The sequence below is a fragment of the Alligator sinensis genome, unplaced genomic scaffold (genome assembly GCF_000455745.1).
Source record: "Alligator sinensis unplaced genomic scaffold, ASM45574v1 scaffold933_1, whole genome shotgun sequence".
NCBI classification, from domain to species: domain Eukaryota; kingdom Metazoa; phylum Chordata; order Crocodylia; family Alligatoridae; genus Alligator; species Alligator sinensis.
The window spans coordinates 40,492-58,941 of record NW_005842542.1 but is presented as its reverse complement, the minus strand read 5'-3'; the positions used below and the strand labels follow the sequence as shown (position 1 = coordinate 58,941).

Below are 18,450 nucleotides of genomic sequence, written 5' to 3'. Positions count from 1 at the left end.
ATGTTCTAACTGTACTGTATTAAGTCATTAGAAAATATACGAAAATAGATTTTTGGGATAAATATATATGTACAAATATATGAGAGTATAAGTTTGGCCAAAAATAGAAACTAGGTGGACTTAAGTGTTTTTTTTTTTCCTATTTTCCTTCTTTGTGATATAGCATTTATGTAATACTAGCAAACTGCCCATCATGAATGACGGGGGCATTTGCCCCCCCCCCCTCCCCATTCCCCTCCTTTCCTCCCCTGATCTCCACCACCTCCCCCTCTCAATTGAGACTCTGTTGTTGATAAGGGTGGTTTCAACTCCATCCAACAACATCCAGTTAGAGATGATCTTGGAATTCCTTCAACTCTTGACAAGGTGAGGAAAATCATCAAGCAGATAAAGAATGATAGGGCATTTGGAGCTAATGGAATCCCCACTGAAATTTTCAAGAAGGGAGGAGAGGAGGCGCGACAGCTCCCTTGTCTCCTCTGTCCATAACACTTTGGGCCCTCCTGGTAGCGCATGTGTAGGTGGCCCAGAGCATTACAGACAGACAGACTAAGGCTTTTATTATATTAGAATAGTCCCCATGTAATTAAAAGATGAATTGTCTCAACTGTGGATACATTGTTTTCTAAGAATATGTAGGTAATGGAAGAGGGATTAACTGCCTGGAAGAATGTATTGCCTGTTGCATCTTCATGTTCCTATACCAGAAGTGGGCTAAATCTGTAATTTTAATTACAAAAGTATGGTGAGGTGTTTAACACCGAAAAATGCAAGGTTCTCCACCTTGGGAGGAAAAACCTGCAGCATCCTTATAGGCTCGGCAGTGCTATGCGGGCTAGCACTATGTATGAAAGGGACTTGGGGGTCATGATTGACCACAAGATGAACATGAGCCTTCAATGCGATGCTGCAGCTAGTAAAGCAAGCAAAATGCTGGCTTGCATCCATAGATGCTTCTCAAGCAAATCCCAGGACGTCGTTCTCCCATTGTACTTAGCCTTGGTGAGGCCGCAGCTGGAGTACTGCATCCAGTTTTGGGCTCCGCAATTCAAAAAGGATGTGGAGAAGCTTGAGAGAGTCCAGAGAAGAGCCATGTGCATGATCAGAGGTCAGGAAAACAGACCTTATGATGACAGGCTGAGAGCTGGAAAAGCGCAGGCTCAGGGACGATCTGATGGCCACCTATAAGTTTGTAAAGGGTGTCCACCAGGATCTGGGGGAACTTTTTGTTCAACAGAGTGCCCCAAGGGAAGCACTAATGGTTATAAACTCCTGCAAGACCGTTTCAGGCTGGACATAAGGAAGAATTTCTTTACTGGCTGAGCCCCCAAGATCTGGAATAGCCTGCCACCGGAGGTGGTTCAAGCACCTACTATGAACGCCTTTAAGAGAAAATTGGATGTTTATCTTGCTGGGATCCTACGCTCCCTGCTGACTTCCTGCCCCTGGAGCAGGGGGCTGGACTCGATGATCTTCCGAGGTCCCTTCCAGCCCTAATGTCTATGAAGTGTTACATCCTAAAAATATATCAGTCAATACCTAATATCTTTGTCTAATCACGTAATTGGTATACCAGTCTGTCTATATCTGCAAAAGCATGGATATGAAAACTGTGTGCCCATACCAACATAATTAATCTGGTAGTTCCACCTACAAATGAAGAACCTACCTGCCTATTTGTATGTACACATGCAAATAAAGTGTATTCTTTCTAACAAATACACAATTAGACTGGAGAAGTCAGTTTTTTTGACAGGCAATAAAATGCACCATTTTGTTTCAAGGGACATTAAGGACACCAATTTCATCTATCAAAGCATAATATTTATTTCCATGCTATAGCAAAACTGAAACAGTTTAGATTAAAAAACCCAAAAAGTACCTTAGTTGTTTTTGTTTAAAAGGAAGGAGTCTTAGGGTAAAAAAAAAAAAAAAAAGAACAGCCAAACAATCCCAGCCCCACCCCCTCCAAACACTCACCTGGAGTAACTTTGTTCCTTTTGTCTTCTTTGAATCCTTGTAAAGTATTAACTCCTGACTGAAGTCTTCCAGCTGTCATACCCAGCTTTACAGGGCAGTAACCTGGTTCTGTAACACAGTACATAACTTAATCTGAAGGATGCCATGCACATGTACAACTTCAGAAACCTTTACTATTCAAATATAGACACATTAAAAAATTCTCAAATGCATTAGTCCAACCCCTGAAGGCATTAGATGCTGATGTTTTCAGAGAAAATAATTTAAGACAGGACTAAAACAAACTTGCAATACTAGTCCGCAAATTATATTTTTACCTAAGCTCATGTTCATGTTTAAACAAGCATCAACCCATTTAAAAGCGAGACCAGAAGATTTACTGGGTAAATATTTATTAGCACCTTTCATGGAAATTCATTGTTTGTAAGGGCATGCTGAAGATAAATTAGAACAGTCTTCCTCCTTCCTGCCTTTCCCTTGCTGGGGGAGTCTAACACAAGAGAAATTAATGTGAAACATAAACAACTGAACACTGACCCTGATACCTCTTTGCTGACAAACTGGATGCAGAAGAGGGAAGGAGAGGGGAAAGCTTCATCACTTTTATGCTTCCTCCTATTCTGGAGACAGTTAATAGTAAAAAACTCTAGCCATGCCCTCTTTTAGCTGGCAACAACCTGCACTAGAGGGTAGAAGTGAGATGACTACATGTGCTCAGTCATCCAAGTGAGCCTCTGGTGGCCATTTTTGGCAAATCTGCACTGTGTGCCAATAAACATCGTTCTCTAGCAGTGGGATCTAAACCAGACACCAAGAGGGGAATCTAGGAATTAACTTATTATTAACATGTTCAACAAAGACATACCTCCTGCATTAGGGTCAACTGGATTAAGAAGTCCCAGGGTTGTTGTACCATCTGGTTTTCTTCTTTCAAACTCGCACTGAAATAAAAATTAAAACAGGATTATGTGACAACATTTAAGAGTTCTAGTGTCTTACTGATGGAAACCTTTTATTTTTTTCTCCTTACGACTATGGACTAAATAACTGAAAAGGATTTTCCCCATACTAAGACATGCAAAAGATCAGGTTTGAAGCATAACCTTAAATGTTAACTTTCTCCTTTTTCAGTATCTTTACTACTGGTCTAAATCCAAAGCATTTAACATCAGAGTGTTAAATGTCAAAATCCACCTGGGATTTTAAAAATGAAGTGATAACTATTTGTTTACTCCTGAATGTTTTGTCCTGTGCATCAGAGACTTAACTTCTTGTGTTAAAAAATGCTCACAATTTTGTGGTCTTTATTAGTAGGTCCCATATGTATAGTCTCAACAATGCACTGTACTCCAGATGACTGTATACTGTCATCGTTCTACGTACATCGTTCTCCCAAAGGGCTGCTGGCAATTGGAGTGACATTGTATGCGAAAAATATGGTAAGAGCAGGTTCTGCCACTTACCAGGTAAAAACAGAAGTCAATTCTGTAGTGTTTCATAGGGAGCAGAACAAAGAGCAGGCTTCGCTCCCTAGATGATGCTACTGTACAAGGAAATAACTTGTTTGTTTTTGAAAAGCAGATTGTAATGCACACTTGTTTTTTTCAAGTCCAAGGTGTGTTGTACATGAGGAAATATGGCACTAAGCATAGCCGTTCTGAATAGATAACTAAATGAAATTCTACTTTTAAGGGCCTAGCAGTTGAATTAAAAAATTACAGCAAATGACAGACATGCTTAATGCTATAAAGAATTCATGCAGATTTTTTCACTTAAGGCTGCATTCAAACATCTAGTCAAAAGTAAATGGGCCTGATTGTTTACTCTTAGGTCTCTTCTACCTCCAACACCTGCAACACAAGAACACTTGTATAATTAAATCTAGTTGGTAGCCTGTTTTTAGAGAGCGCCATATCTAGAAGAGCAATGTTTTTGAAGGCTTAAATACTTTTTGGTTCTTACTCTGTGGCTTTTAACATGAATGTTAGAGGTGTACAAGATTCACTGCAAAGTAAATGGAGTTTCCACACCTGCCCAATATTTACCTGACTGTTTGCAAGTCGTCTTGTTAACTTTCCTCCTGATTCTCTAACAATACGATCAATCTGTTCCTGCTCCCTCTCCAAATTATTGTTTCTTAATTTTTCCTCAAGTAGATCTTTGTCTTTCCTGAAAATAAGAAATAATTTTCTCTTTACCTGCCTTAAACCAGCAAAATCATCAAATCATTTATAAATATTGGCAAGGGTACAATGAAGAAACGCTCTCTGTCAGATTAAAATAACGACTGTTTCTGCACACCGAACTAATATACAAAAGAGAGTTTGGCTTGAACATATTTAATGTAATTAAGAAAAATATAATTAAGAAAAATACACGTTTGTCTGGAAGACACATAGTTGACTTGTCTGCAAATAATTTGGTGCTCTCTGGACCAAAAGCTAGAGACACTTCGGAGTATAAAAGTTTCTCCAATTACAAAGGATTGCCCATTTGAGGCACTCTCATTGCTACAGTGGGACAAAGGACCTAAGAAGGATAATCTTCAGGGGAAAAAAAAAAAAAAAAAAAAAAATCAAGTAATCGATTCACAAGTAATTTTGGGATATTCATGGATATCTAAATTTAGTGTAACTGCTGCAGTTGCACACAGCAGTAAGTGATCACAAGTGTACCTTAGACATCTAGCAGCAAACAGTCAGTACTTGCCATAAGAAACCTCAGATTACATAAATTTAGATGCAAACTTGCTTATGTCCATCAACTTGCTCCCCACCTTGAAAGTTGGTTGATAAAGATGCATGGCAGTCTGCACAGAATTTGAGGACTGGAGGTAGTCTGGCAATCCAAAACAAGTTCGGAGCTAGAGTTGTTAGATTTAAGCAAAATTATTCAATGCAAAATACAGATATTTTCTAACATGGCTCTAAATGGGCGTTTTTTTCTAATTATTTTGACACTTGGAAGAGTCTAGAATAAAAGGAGGAAAAAACCTCCAAGACTAAGTCCTAAGAGATAAGGAATCAGATTATCTTGGAACACACACCAATGCCAGAAATATATGAGGTTATGTCCACTAGTCTGTAGGAGTTGCTTTCTTTCAGTGAAATTAGACTGGGTGTAACTTTAAAATCAGTACTAAGACAATACTTTAATAGTACTTGACCTTTTTTGTTCCTTGTTGGGAGTTTTAAAGGTTTTTACATCAGTTTCCATAGATTCTTCTTTGTCTTTCGCAAGGACATGATCGTTTTCACCATTTGGCTGCAATTCTGTCTTATCTTTTTGTTTCCTGGTCTTCTGCAGGTCAGCCATGAATTCTATGCTCTGTTTCAAACTCTGAATTCTCTCCTAAAAACATATCAGAAATGTTTATTTCATATCTTTAGTTAATCCTTTTATTACTTCACAGAAAGGCTGAGTTAAATGCACTCCTTTCAATACTGCCAACTAAAACACGCAATCTAAACAATGGAAAATTAAACGCTTGAAACACTAATACGTTCTGTATTTAATTAGCAAACTAGCTCTAGCATGGCACCTGATAGTGAGCAGAAAACTCAATTCTATCATTTCTCAAACACTAACATTAATTTTATTTTACTGATTATCATTGGAATTGCATAAGAAAGTCAGTATGGGAAGAAGGTTCATGAGAAAATAAGGGCACTTGATGATCTTTGTTTCCAAGTGGTTACAACTGTAACAGTCACAAATAATTACTGACTACACTAGTTATTCATGTGGCCTATTACAATTTCAAAGTTTTTTCAAGCAGTTTTAACACTGAAAGGTTTTCCTGGGGGATGCCAGTCACCCTGACGTTTGCTGGGAGGGCAATACAGCACTGCATAGGAAATCCAGGAAGTTTTTGGAGAGCGCTGGGGACAACTTCCTGGCCAAGCTGTTGGATAGACCAGCTAGGGGCTGTGCTCTTCTTGACATGCTGCTCACAAACAGGTAAGAATTGGTGGGGGATGCAGAAATGGATGGCAACATGGGTAGCAGTGAGCATGAGATATTTGAGTTCAGGATCCTGACAAAGGGAAGAAAGGAGAGCAGCAGAGTATTGACCCTGGATTTCAGAAAAGCAGACTTTGGCTCCCTCATGGAATTGATTTTTATGGTTGTTGCTCCATCAACTGGAAGGCTGTTGTGCGTTCGGTCGCCGTTGTGATGACAGTAGTTGTGGATTTTCCTGTTTTGGATTTTCATATAGCAGGGAGTTCTGCAAAATGTGACTGTGGTAATCCTGATCAAACTATGGACCACATAACACTGCCCTCTATACAAATTTGATAGTGACATTGCAGAGATACATTCCATTTCTTTGACAGCATTAGACTGGTTAACCTTAAAACTGGAGAGAAGACCAAGGGGGAATTTGACAGCAGCCTTTAACTACCTGAAGGGTGGTTACAAAGAGGATGGAGCTAAACTCTTTTCCATGTTGACAGATGACAGAATAAGAAGCAATGGTCTCAAGTTGCAGCAACGGAGGTTTAGGCTAGATACGTTAGGAAACACTCTCTCGCTAGGAAGGTGGTGAAACACTGGACAGGTTACCTAAACAGGTGGCAGAATCTCCATCCTGGAGGTTTTTAAGGCCCAATTTGACAAAGCCCTGGCTGATACAATTTAGTTGGGGACGGTCTTATTTCGAGCAGGGGATTGGACTAGATGACCTCCTGAGGTCCCTTCCAACCTTAATTTTTCTACGATTAAAAGCATAATCAATTAAATATGCTTTGTACCTAGAAAATCACATTAAATGTGCTTTGTACTTAGAAAAGGCCTACTAGAAAATTATGAAGAGACAGTTGCATGTTAGGGGCAATAAGGGGGAAAAATGCAAACACAGACACACAAACAGACCACTAACCAACATAGCTGTGATAAGTAAAATAAGCAAAAGCTCTGACACAGATGGAGCTATATGGACAGAAGTGCTATTTTGCTGTTTAAGCTTATCCACTGGGATACTGGCATAAGAACTTCCAAGATGGAATAAGCGGCTTTAGAGCAGCTTACTGCTACTGATTGCTGACTGTAGCTATACCTGCAAACTTAGTTTTTATGTTGAAATCTGGGTGGGGAGGGGTAGGAGGTTCTCATCTTGTATAATTTTCTTAGTTCCTGGTAGGTTTCTTAGATGAAACTGTTTCAGCCTTAAGAAAAATCAGCTATTTTAGGCTTGTCATCCAACTATTTATTGAAGCAAAATATTTCTCCCAGTCTCTAGTGTAAACACTAATAAAATGTCAAAGGGCAGATACACTATGCTACAATATTATGATAGATTGAATGTAGGTGCTGGGCTTTGCAGTCCAAGGAACATGAGATTTTTAGTAGTATTATTTTGTTGCTTGAACTTCCCATTTCTAAGATATGCAACAGGAAAGATCAAATTTTCAAACTTTCAGTAAGCTGGATCCTGCTTAGAAAAAGAGAGAAGAAGGTTGCAGTGCAGGAAGCAGAGGACTCTTGAACATGCCAATCTGTTTTTCAACTCTGGTGAATACATTTTAAAAGGGTTACTGAAAAATTAGAAGATGTGCCATTAAGAGCCACAAAAATAATTCAGGAGGTAGAAAAGAGGCTGTATATGGGAAGACTTGAATTCAGTCTGGTAGGTTTATCAAAAGAGAAGATGGAGAGGTAACTTGGCTAGTGTCAAAGTACCTTTGCAAAGTAAAAATACTGGATATTAAGGTCTTTGATCTAACAGAGAAATGCAGAGCATGAATAAATGGATAAGAACAGTGATTCTCAACCAGAGTGCCATGGTACCCTGGGGTGCTACCAGATCCTTTGAATGGTGCCACGAGGTATGAAGAGAGAAGCAGATAAGAGCAGGCTCAGGCTTGTCCCTCCCTGGAAGATCCCTCAACCCTACTGCCTGGCCCCTCAACAAGGAGGGTAAGCACTGTAATATATACATTCAGATTTTGAAACAGGGTACCAATCCAAGTCACAAAAGTTAGCGAGAGATGCTTCAAGTCCAATGACAGGTGCCATGAGTCTGAAAACACTGAGAACCACTGGATTAGAAACTGCATCCAAACAAATTCAAGCTGGAAATAAGTTGAAATTGTCCTGACCAAAAAATGAATTCATAAAATAAGTTAAACCAATTGTGAAAGATGTGATATTAGAATACCAAAGAGTGGGGAACAAGCTATCAAAGAAATTGATGAATTATCCATCTTTTAGATGCTTCTTTGGAAGATATGCTTTACCCAAACACAAGTTATAAATGGGTAAGCTGGTAAAACTGTATTTCCTGTATTATATGACAGATCCTGGAAGATGATTCAACAGTTCTTACCTTCCTTCATCTTTATGAGCATGTCTGTGACGTTAATTTATATTTATGCAAAAGCAAATTTTAGAGTTAGAAAGTAAAGTAAATCCTTCTCCCAGATATGAATTCCCTGAAACAGAAGTAGCTTATTTGGCACAGATAATGGAAACGTTATAGAAAAGAACAATTCCTTTTGATATCCGTTTGAACTATCTGAAACCGAAAATGACATGAAGAGGAGAGATCCTTTAAAAACATTATTTCAGACTGTTTAATAGAAAACATGAGGATCTTCCTACGTCTTTTAAAATAACTACAAAAACATCTGATTATTTATAATATTCCCTTACCTGGCTAAGAATTTTCATCCCTGAGTGCAGTAATTTCTTTGCCGCTTTGTAATAAATGGTGTCTGGTTTATTGTAGATCATGGCATTAGTACACATCAGTTTGAAGTTGTCCTGAACAAAAAATTAATTCATAAAATAAGTTAAGCCAATTTTGAAAGACGTGATATTAGAATACTGATACAATACGGGCTGTCTCTTCAGTTGAAGGTAACAAATTTCGTGGAAATTCATAAATAAGAGGATAATTTCATTAAAGCATGTTTTTACTTTATTTAAAACACACTGGCAGTGTACAGCTCATGGGCTGAATCTGGCCAGAGCTGGAACGTTTTGCCTCTGGCTGTACCCAGGCTGGGATGGGGAAAATGCATAGATGAAGTTATACTAAGTGTCAATACACAACATTATTACCACAGAATAATTTACCCTAGATTTTACTCCACAGTCCAAAGCAGACATGACCAGTTCTCTCAAGCTAGATGCCTGCAGTAGGTGCTATTATAGATCCTGGTATTAGATATGGGGAGGAGTAAGTTTCTACTGAACAAACAGCTGCCCAGGATAAAAATGAGCAGAGAAAGGGACACAGCCAGCATACTCACTCCAAAATGTGAGAGAGACTTACACTGGAGTGGAGTAACTAAACACCAGTTTAAGGCTGCGCATTGTAGATTCACTTTATTTTTACTCCAGAATAAAGTTAATACTCAAATATTTAAAACTGTTTAAAAATTAAACGAATTAATTAAAAATAGAAAAGAAAAACTGAATTACTCCTGACCATTTTGTTTTAAATTGGCCACTTACCAATAAATCCAATCGGTGAAATTTAGTAAGATTATACAAAAGGAATATAATTCAATGCAGCCGTTTGGTTTACCAGTACAGAACAGCACCCTAATTATCTCAATTATCTTTTTTATTTTATGATCTATTAGTAGAAAGGAAACATTACGTATGTTTGCTCATTAAGTTGTACTGCTCTATGAAATTAAAGCTCAACACCAAAAAAAACTTGTTTAGAACTATTTTCTGGTTAATTTCATAACTGGATCCGACTACATTTTAAGAACACAAAAATTTGGAATTCCATTTTAAATCATTGTTTAAACATTTGCAGACAGAACAATCTTTATATACCTTTATTTGATTGAATAGCTTTTGTTAATCGCTGAGGGGCCAGATGTTACCTTGGTACCTCAGAGACAGAGGGAAACAAGAAATGCTCTTTGCAGAGCTAACAGTCTTCCACTATGAATCAGTCCTGATGTTTGTGAAGAGGGAAGAAGCCAAAAAGCTGAGAGAAACAGATTGTCTAGATGCTTCTGCCAGATTAAATCTGAACCAGCTGAAACAACAGTGAATGTTTTTGTCTTGTTTCAGAGTTCTGAATAAGAATATGCATCTGATTAAATACAAATTAAAAAAGGTAACTAATCTAGATACTATCTGCACAAACTGCATGCATGTTACTCAAAAATTAAACTTCTGAAGTTAGCAAGATTTGTGAGATGAGGAACATATTTTATTAGACCAACTTTTATAGTTGGGGGAGATGTCAGACAAGCATTTTGGTATCAAACACCTTACGTTTCATCAAGTCTAAGGAAGTAGTAGTCACAGTCTAAGCTAAGTACAGGTGAGACCAACTGCTTCAGTTTAAGTCAGTTGTGTTAGGGAATTTGGTAATATTGCTACCCTTCAAAATGGTACTTTGCAACATCTGCAAAAGTACACAGGTAACCTCATGATCATTATTGCATGATCTGAGCAGTAATCCTTGTGCATCCTGAATTTTTGCAAATTCAAGCGTGTGAGAAACGCAAAAAAAAAATTAAGGGCTATGGGTGTAACACTGTTAAAAAAACAGTTTCTGTGATTGTTAGCCTGTGTAAACTAGAGAAACACCTATCTGACAGGAACAGAATCATTCCTCTACTCTCCTTAATTATATCTGTTATGGCCTCCATCCTTCCCAGTTTTTTCCTGGATTTTTTGGGGAATCACTTACGTCATGCAAGCAACATGGCGTATAACATTTCTGCATTCCAAAATTAATTTGGGAAGCCACAAAACATCAATATGAAAACTGTGTTTATCCAGAACTCTAAGTAGCATCCCTGACCAGATTCCACTGAACATAAGACTGTTCTCAGATGTCCCAGTGAAGGCAAATTCTTTCCCATTGCAATAGATAAATCAAGTCCTGAAGATTTCAGCTGAGCTCTTAAAATGACAGATTTGTTACTGAGACCAAAATAATGTGACAGATATTTGACTGTATTTTTTAAATTAATGGGAAGTGAAGGCGGTGGTACATACGGACAACTCTTCATGGAGATCACAGGATTAAACCCATTATACAGAAGACAAATATAAAAGAGGCAAGTATTTTTGCAGAGATAATGGGGAAAATATTAAGAAAGAAAGACTTGATTAATCGGATCCCTCACTTTTTAACAGAAATGCTGTCCACTATAAATTCTACCATTTGATTCCCATACAGAGAAATATGAAACAGAACTGAGGGTCAAGCTGATAGTTTCTTTGGACTCTAAAGTAAAGCTTCTTATTGAAACATTCTCTTTCAGTTTTCTACTGACTTGAATATTTTATATTCTTTAAAAGAATTATAGTTAAAAGCCTACATTTTTGTTTGTAATGCAAACTAGGAGATGTAAATGTTAACTTCATTGACATAATGCTGAAAAATCACTAAATTACATCATACAAGAAAACTATTCAGATTGGTAGGCCTGAAAATAGATTGCAGATATCCCCATTAAAAAGCATATGACCTTCTTGAAACATTATTATTCTATTCAATGCTTTAGAAGTTTTTGTTTGTCATCCATTTTTTTTCTGGACACACTGAAAATTAAAAAAAAAAAAAGTGTTCACATGCATACAAGTATGTTTGATCAGCAGAAAATACTGCTAAAGCCAGACGCGCTGATTTTTGCCAACTATCTATATCTATATCCATAAAGGTGGAGTTCAAGACAACTTAAATGAAAGACTGAATAAGCCAGGATAGTACAACTGCTCGTGCCCCCAATGTCATTTTACCTTCTAGAGCAATATTAAACAATATTATAAATACCTTTAATTCTTCAATGGATTGGTAACCATTGTTCTTGATCTTTTCTTTCATGGTACTAAAATCCATTGGATGTTTAATGATCATGGAGTAGCCAGGAGCAATGAAGTCAGTTACAGGAAATGAAAAGAATGAACTTGGATCTTTTCTGTTAAGACATGAAAAAAACCACTTCTGTTTAATTTTAACAACACAGAACATATTGAGATTGGAATTATCAGAAGAAGAAAAACTAAGTTGAAAGGAACCACAGAACTGAAGCAAGACATGTCTCACATCAGCACAATCATTCAGTTTGTTCCATATTTGTAGGCTGACTATTTGCAGGTCCTCTGAGGATTTTTTTTTTTTTTTTTTTAAAGGTGAGAAACATTTTGTTTCTTTTTTTTAATGGGTATTGCTTTCTAACCGGATCAGAGGGAGAGAAAAGGATTACTTGTACTGGTCTTGAAAGATAAAGTTTATTGTTGCAAAAAAAAACATATATTTTGGTTCTAGTTTAATTTTAAAACTTTTTAAAACTTAGAACCACTCAGAATCAGATTTTTGTTCAATCTTTTGTAAAGGTCATGATCAGAAAATCCAAAAACAGCTTTCTGAATGCGACAATCACAAGTTGATATCATGCGGTAGTTAAATACATAAGTTGATGGCTTTGCCTAGTCAGCTGGATTCTACCAAATTTCTTCACTGTATATCTTGAGCTGGGATAAGGTACTAAACTTGCATAAGGTAACAAGCCTGACTTTTCATCCAACTGGAATCAGTTAACTTTAGGGGAGTGCTTTATTTTGATTTGTTGAAGGATATCAGAAAAGGTGCAGCCATAAACCTTTAAAAATGGCAGCCCTGGGAACAGCCAAGAGCCCAGTCTGTCAGCAAGAGGGCAGAAGCAAAAAACCATCACATTTTAAAAACACTGATAAGCACATTAAAGAACTAATATAATCAATCATCCTAAATATTTTAACATATAGCCATGTTGACAAAGTAGCATTTATTATTTTTAATCATAGAGCAGTTGGTGAGGTGTCTGCACATTACTGTGTGCGTGTACATATCTTTGTAACAATGTACTTGAAAGATCTACAGGAAAGTAGCATCGCAATAGGCCAAAAGCAGCTTTAAGTTATTAGTTGAAGAAAGTCTTACACACAGTTATAAGTTGAAGGGGAACTTATTTTTTGTCCTCACACAAATGTTACTGTCAAATGTCAAAATCAGATTTGATGCAAGATTATAAGTAGCACCAATGTACTTTTGTGATTGACCTTTTGGAAACACTGATATTAGAGAGAAAGCATGTGCTGGAGTTTATTTTTATTACAGAGCTGGAGATTATTTTAAACTCTAGTGATTTACACCAAGGCCTGTCTTCCCCTCTTGTGTTTGTCCTCCATTGCCTAAACTGTCTAAATACTGAATTGGCTTTTACCACTTCCTCTTCATCTGAAGATGTAATTTAAAATTACTACCTTAACAAGCATCCTTGTAGTTGAGAAACTGAATTAACTGAACGTCAGTATTTTTAAAACTTGAAAAATTACTACAAAATAACTAAAACTTTTAATTACTGAAAATGAAACACTTTAAAGCTATATACCATTTTGTGAACCTGATATATGGAGACATCAAGAACCTGGTAACTGAGATTGGTTAGCAAAGCTAGCTTTTCAGCTGGATGCTATTTATCATCTTCACATTTGTAAGCTAGGCACAGGCTATGAATTTTCCTCCCACAGAATTAGGGAAGGCTTTATTTAAGAGGCCTGGTGGCTTCATACCACAAAAACATAACCAAGAAAAGCCCTCAAAAACAAAAAACTTTGCTTGACAAACTTAACTTATTAAAATGCTCTTGTTCAGCACTCGACTTTACAAAGCTAATTTACATGTACGTTTACATTTTACTTAATCAATCCGTAAAATCCCTTCACTTACTTGAAAATTAGGTAAATTAGGTTATTTTTGACAAATACTGTATACTCTTGCACCTGAAGACAACTTATTGAATGCAAATATAATAATGTGTATTTTTGAGAATTAAAGCATTTCTGATAATATTCTTTCCATTTCTTTTTAATGGTCTTTGAAACCAATTAAAACATTATAGCAGTTATTTACAGGTAGTCTAAGACCGAGGAAAAGCTAAAGCTGATGCCATGCTTTGAGTATCTGACTTTATAAGGTTGCCCCAAGTTCCCTTAACTCTCACTCCCTGCCTTTCTGGATGGACGGACGGACAGATGGACACACAAAGCAAATCAAGTGCTGACAACAATGTTTGGCAGTTTATGGTGCTGCTGTTGCTAAGCAAAATAACTATCAAGCACCTCAAAACTGACCAAGCCTATAAGTGTCACATGGCTTAAAGAACACCTGTTCATGTTACACCCATTAGCAACCCAGGTTATCAAATTCATTTCATCATTCTGGAAGCTAGTAGAGCAAGTACACACCTCTGCAGCTGTCTTATGAGTTGATTCAAAGCTTCTTGAAGTGGTGTTTGTTCTACTTCTACAAAAGAAAAGGGGGCAGGGAAGGAAACAATTACAAAGAGAAACTAAAACTCCTAAAAGTGTTATTCAAAACACCTACCTTATGTTAAACTAAATGCCAAATATTAATTTTTTTCCACATGAAAAACATTGTAGCAGCAAACAAAACTCAGAAACGACTTTAATAATTAGCCTTACTGAATGAGGTAATAGGCATTGTTTTGAAAACACTAAACTAACAGTAGAACTTTATCATGGGCTAGGCTTTTGTTTGTGGCTTGGTGTGCATCTCTTTGTTTGCAATATGTTGTCTGTTATGATATAAAGTGCCAAGTTTTTTTGATACATACATGAAGAAACAAAAATGTTTTCAATACTAGAAAACTGGAGTTGCTACAGCAGACCAGACAGCACTCATACAGGCCATTATTGTTGAAAAAAATTATTTGGCTTTAAAAGCACCGTAGGACCAAGTACTTCAATTTTTCTTACCTTCTTGTTTTGCTAAAGTACTTGCCAGTGGTTTTTCTGGTGGCAATTCCAGTCTCACAGGAGTCTGACATCTCAGTTCTCTTTCTCCCTCACTCTCCAGGTGTTCCCGATCTCGTTTCTTTTTATCCTCCTAGAAACAGATAGGCAAGTTCAAGAGAGGAAAAAAAAGCAAAGCCTCCACAGGCTTTTAGAAACATTCAATCTTAATGTACTAGCTCCACCTGCTGTAAGATAGAGTAATTAACTACATGAACAAGTTTATCTTTTTTTTAAAAAACCCTTTATTTGTGATTATCTGTCAGAGATTTACTGCCCCTTCTTCAAACGAAGAATCCAATTTTTTTTTAAAACTCTTGTATTTGGCTTAAGTTGTATCCAATTTTTTTTCTAGACCCAAGGAAAAGAATGTCGTGCCTGGAAGGTTGTCTTAACATCTCTCACAAATAAATATTTGGTCCAATAAGAGATTACCAAACAAACCTTGGTCTAGGGAATATGCAAGAACCACCACAGATACAACAACACAACAATCCTACCATATTTGTGTATGACAAACTACTCTGTAAAGAGAATCTTTTCCACAGACAGCCAGAAGGATTACAACAAAAAGGACAATAAACAGCTTAAACTTCTGTAAAGAATGGGGGGAAGATATGTTCAGAAAAAAGTCTGAAAAAGTTGAGATGATATAGCTAATGACTGGGAGGAATAGGAAGAGGAGCTCTACCTAGACAGACTTCTGTATATATACATTTATTATGTTAAAATCCTTGCTCTCTCGTGTTCTTATGGTCAAGAATAAATATTGTTTTGAATATGCTACTTGCTCCTTACCAGTCCCAGAAAACCAGAGTGCAGATACTGAACCTAAATCAGGCTTGCTGAGGTAATCAGCAGGGATCCTAGTTTTCTCAAATTAAAAAGCACAAATTCTCCAATTAAAAAAAAAAAAAAATCCAGCAAATTCACTGATTAAAACCCCCAAAACCTGTGATTAAAATGAACTGCCACTATATATGTGTATGTATATATGTATCAATTGAACACAATGCTTTAAAATTGTAAATATATCAAAACAATTTGGAAGCTTACCAGTGCCTCAATCACTATAATAAAATCAATTCTGAATACCTATAAACTTTAGTATTTGATTTTGGGTTGTTTTTATACTGGAAAAATCAGAGCTCCCCCTGCCCCCTTTTGCTCACTAGGATGCAGGTTCCAGGACCCCCACCCCTACCAGAGGGGTGCCCCCCAGCTGCCAGGGCTATGGGGCCAGGGACCCAGGTCTGCAGCCCCTTTCCTCCTGCAGCAGCAGCACCCGAGCCCTGGCTGCTGCTCATGGGAGGTGATGGCGAAGCAGAGTGAGAAACCCAGCTCCCTCTCCCCCATGGGTAGCACGGCCGGAGTGGAGCCCATGGGGGAGAGGGAGGGGGTGGGCTGTCCACTGCAGGCTTGGGCTTCTTGCCCTGCTGCCCTCCTCCTGGGGCCTCCACAGCCCAGTGGGTGGGACCTGGTGTGGCAGAGCAGGGCAGGGCAGCTTCTTGCCGCTGGGTGCCCCATGCCACCCTGGTGAGGTGCCCCCTGCCTGCCTGGCAGCAGCGAGGGGCACAACTCTATGCCACTACCCCTGCTGCTGCCATGCAAGCAGGAGGCACCTCACCAGGGTGGCATGGGGCTTGCAAGAAGCTTCCCCGCCCGGCCCCACTCTGCCTTACCATGCCAGGTCCCACCCGCTGGGCTGCAGAAGCCCCAGGGGGAGGGCAGCAGAGCAGGGAGCCTGAGCCCACAGTGGACAGCCCACACCTATCCCCAACTCTTGCCCCGTGCACAAATCTGGGGGCACGTGCCCCCCATACCTGCCTGGGAGCGCACGCAGCAGCACGGAACCAGCTCCCCCCTGCCCCTGACGAGCTATCCATAGCTCCATCCTGCTCCTCACTGGGGCCTTGCAGCCACACAGCCCCAGCCCCCAAGCCCCATGCACTGTCCCAGCTAGACAGCAGCAGTAGCAACCCCAGCCCTGCCAAACTCCATCCCTGCTTCCCTAAGGGGGCCTCAATCCCCTACCTGCCAGACTTGCCTGTGGGAGCTGTTCTCCAGGCTGCCTGGTGGCAACATACATGCATATGTACACACATGCATATGGTGCACCCTGCCTGACTGCCATCCTCCCATTCCCCACAGCTTGCTGAATGCTGCAACTCTGTCAGCTGCAGAGAGCTCTTTGCAAAGGTGCAAAATCTACATATTTCTGTTAAAATGAGAAATCCACATTTTTCTCAGTTAAAAGGTTAAGATGGCCTTTTCCCCCACCCCGTGAGAAACAGAAAACCTGGTTCCCTGGTAATCAGTCAATATACAAGGGGTTTATAACTCAGGCCCTAGTCTAGAAGTGGGAAAAAGGCCCTAGTCTAGAAGTGGGAAAAATCTGACTCCATGCACATGGCAAAGGCCTGTCACCTGTAGGCTTATATAGAGCGATCCAAAGAGGGGGGAAGAGCAGTTTAGCTTGCCTAGCAATGACCCACAGAGCAGCTGGCCCCTTTAGAGAGAATGCAGACAAGTGACAGCAAACAAGAAATTAGGCCACTACCACAAAGTTGAAGTTTTTATGGCTACAAGGTTGCACGGAAGATGAATATGGAAGTCACTTGTTCTGAGTGACTTTTTTCAGCCATACGTAAATATATTTAGTTTATACTCAATTCATATTGTAGTCTCTTCCCAATTGTAAACTTTAAACATACCCATTCTCTAAAAGCATGGAGTAATCAGTAGAGTTTATTAAGGTAAGAAAGTTTCAGCTAGATCAGATTAACATCCTTTAATATGAGCAAGGGAAAAAAATAAGGAAGATGCAGTGCTTTGAGAGCATCACCTGCTCCCGTCTAAGAACAAAATGCATTCACTTCCCCCTCGGGTGTGGACACATGACACATTATCCTGGTATAGTCTCAATTTACTTGGAGAAAAGCTGGAGAGAGCCCATGGCAAACTAGCCTTTGCTGTTCTCCAGTTTAAGTGCTGCATATCTCCCACCTCTGTCAACTTTACTCCCAGGGAGCCCCTTCTCAGTGCAGACTCCTCATGGCTGGAGGTAGAAGCAGCGCCTCCTCCAGAGAGCTACCTTAGGAGACCTCGTCACATGTCTGTCTCACTACAGAGCAAATTTACCACAAAACAGGACAGGGAGTAAATGACCCCTACAGCAGTCATGTTGCATCTGCCCCTGGGTCTGCTTCTAACACGGATCGGGAAGGCAGAAAGCTCAGAAGCGGCCAAGCGTTGCCCCTCACGCCCCGCCTCTGAAACCCAAACTGCGCTGTGACTACCTTTCCTCTCCTCTTTCTCTTTTCCTTCTCCTCCCCGGGCGGCTGCTTCTCTCCTTTCTTCCTCTTCTTCCTCTTCTTGTGCTTCTCGTGCTCGGCCTTGTCGTCGTAGAGGCTCGAGTCGTGCCCCGAGCTCCCCGTGGACAGCTCCGTCACTTCGCTGCCTCCCACCTTCAGCACCAGCTTCAGGGGCTTCTCCACGTACTCTGCGGGCCGGGGGGGAGAACGGGGTCAGCGTGCGGGGACGACCGCGACGGGGCCGGGGCAGCTCCCCTTCCCCGCAAGGCCCGCCCCGCGCCCCCCGCCCCGCGCTACCTTCATAAGGGCGCTTGTCGGCCTTGTGCCGCTTGTGCTTCTTCCCCATGGCGGCGGCTGCTGCGGCTGCTGTTGTTGC

At 39.6% G+C, this 18,450-nt stretch overlaps 1 protein-coding gene across 2 annotated transcripts in view; it reads right to left on the bottom strand.

The window, feature by feature from the left end:
- BRD7 (bromodomain containing 7) overlaps window positions 1-18,444 on the bottom strand; it is a 29,652-nt gene extending 11,208 nt beyond the window's left edge. The window contains exons 1-11 of one of the 2 annotated variants that reach the window (XM_014523835.2): window positions 18,372-18,444; window positions 18,060-18,262; window positions 14,725-14,854; window positions 14,194-14,251; window positions 11,738-11,882; window positions 8,635-8,745; window positions 5,147-5,331; window positions 4,757-4,843; window positions 4,026-4,149; window positions 2,846-2,921; window positions 1,981-2,088 (exon numbers count right to left, since the gene is read on the bottom strand). In XM_014523835.2, coding sequence (XP_014379321.1) covers window positions 1,981-2,088; window positions 2,846-2,921; window positions 4,026-4,149; window positions 4,757-4,843; window positions 5,147-5,331; window positions 8,635-8,745; window positions 11,738-11,882; window positions 14,194-14,251; window positions 14,725-14,854; window positions 18,060-18,262; window positions 18,372-18,420 — 1,276 coding nt within the window. In that variant the 5' untranslated portion in view covers window positions 18,421-18,444. The remainder of the gene's footprint in view (window positions 1-1,980; window positions 2,089-2,845; window positions 2,922-4,025; window positions 4,150-4,756; window positions 4,844-5,146; window positions 5,332-8,634; window positions 8,746-11,737; window positions 11,883-14,193; window positions 14,252-14,724; window positions 14,855-18,059; window positions 18,263-18,371) is intronic. The other variant, XM_014523836.2, reaches the window with a different exon arrangement.
- Window positions 18,445-18,450: the final 6 nt, after the last annotated feature.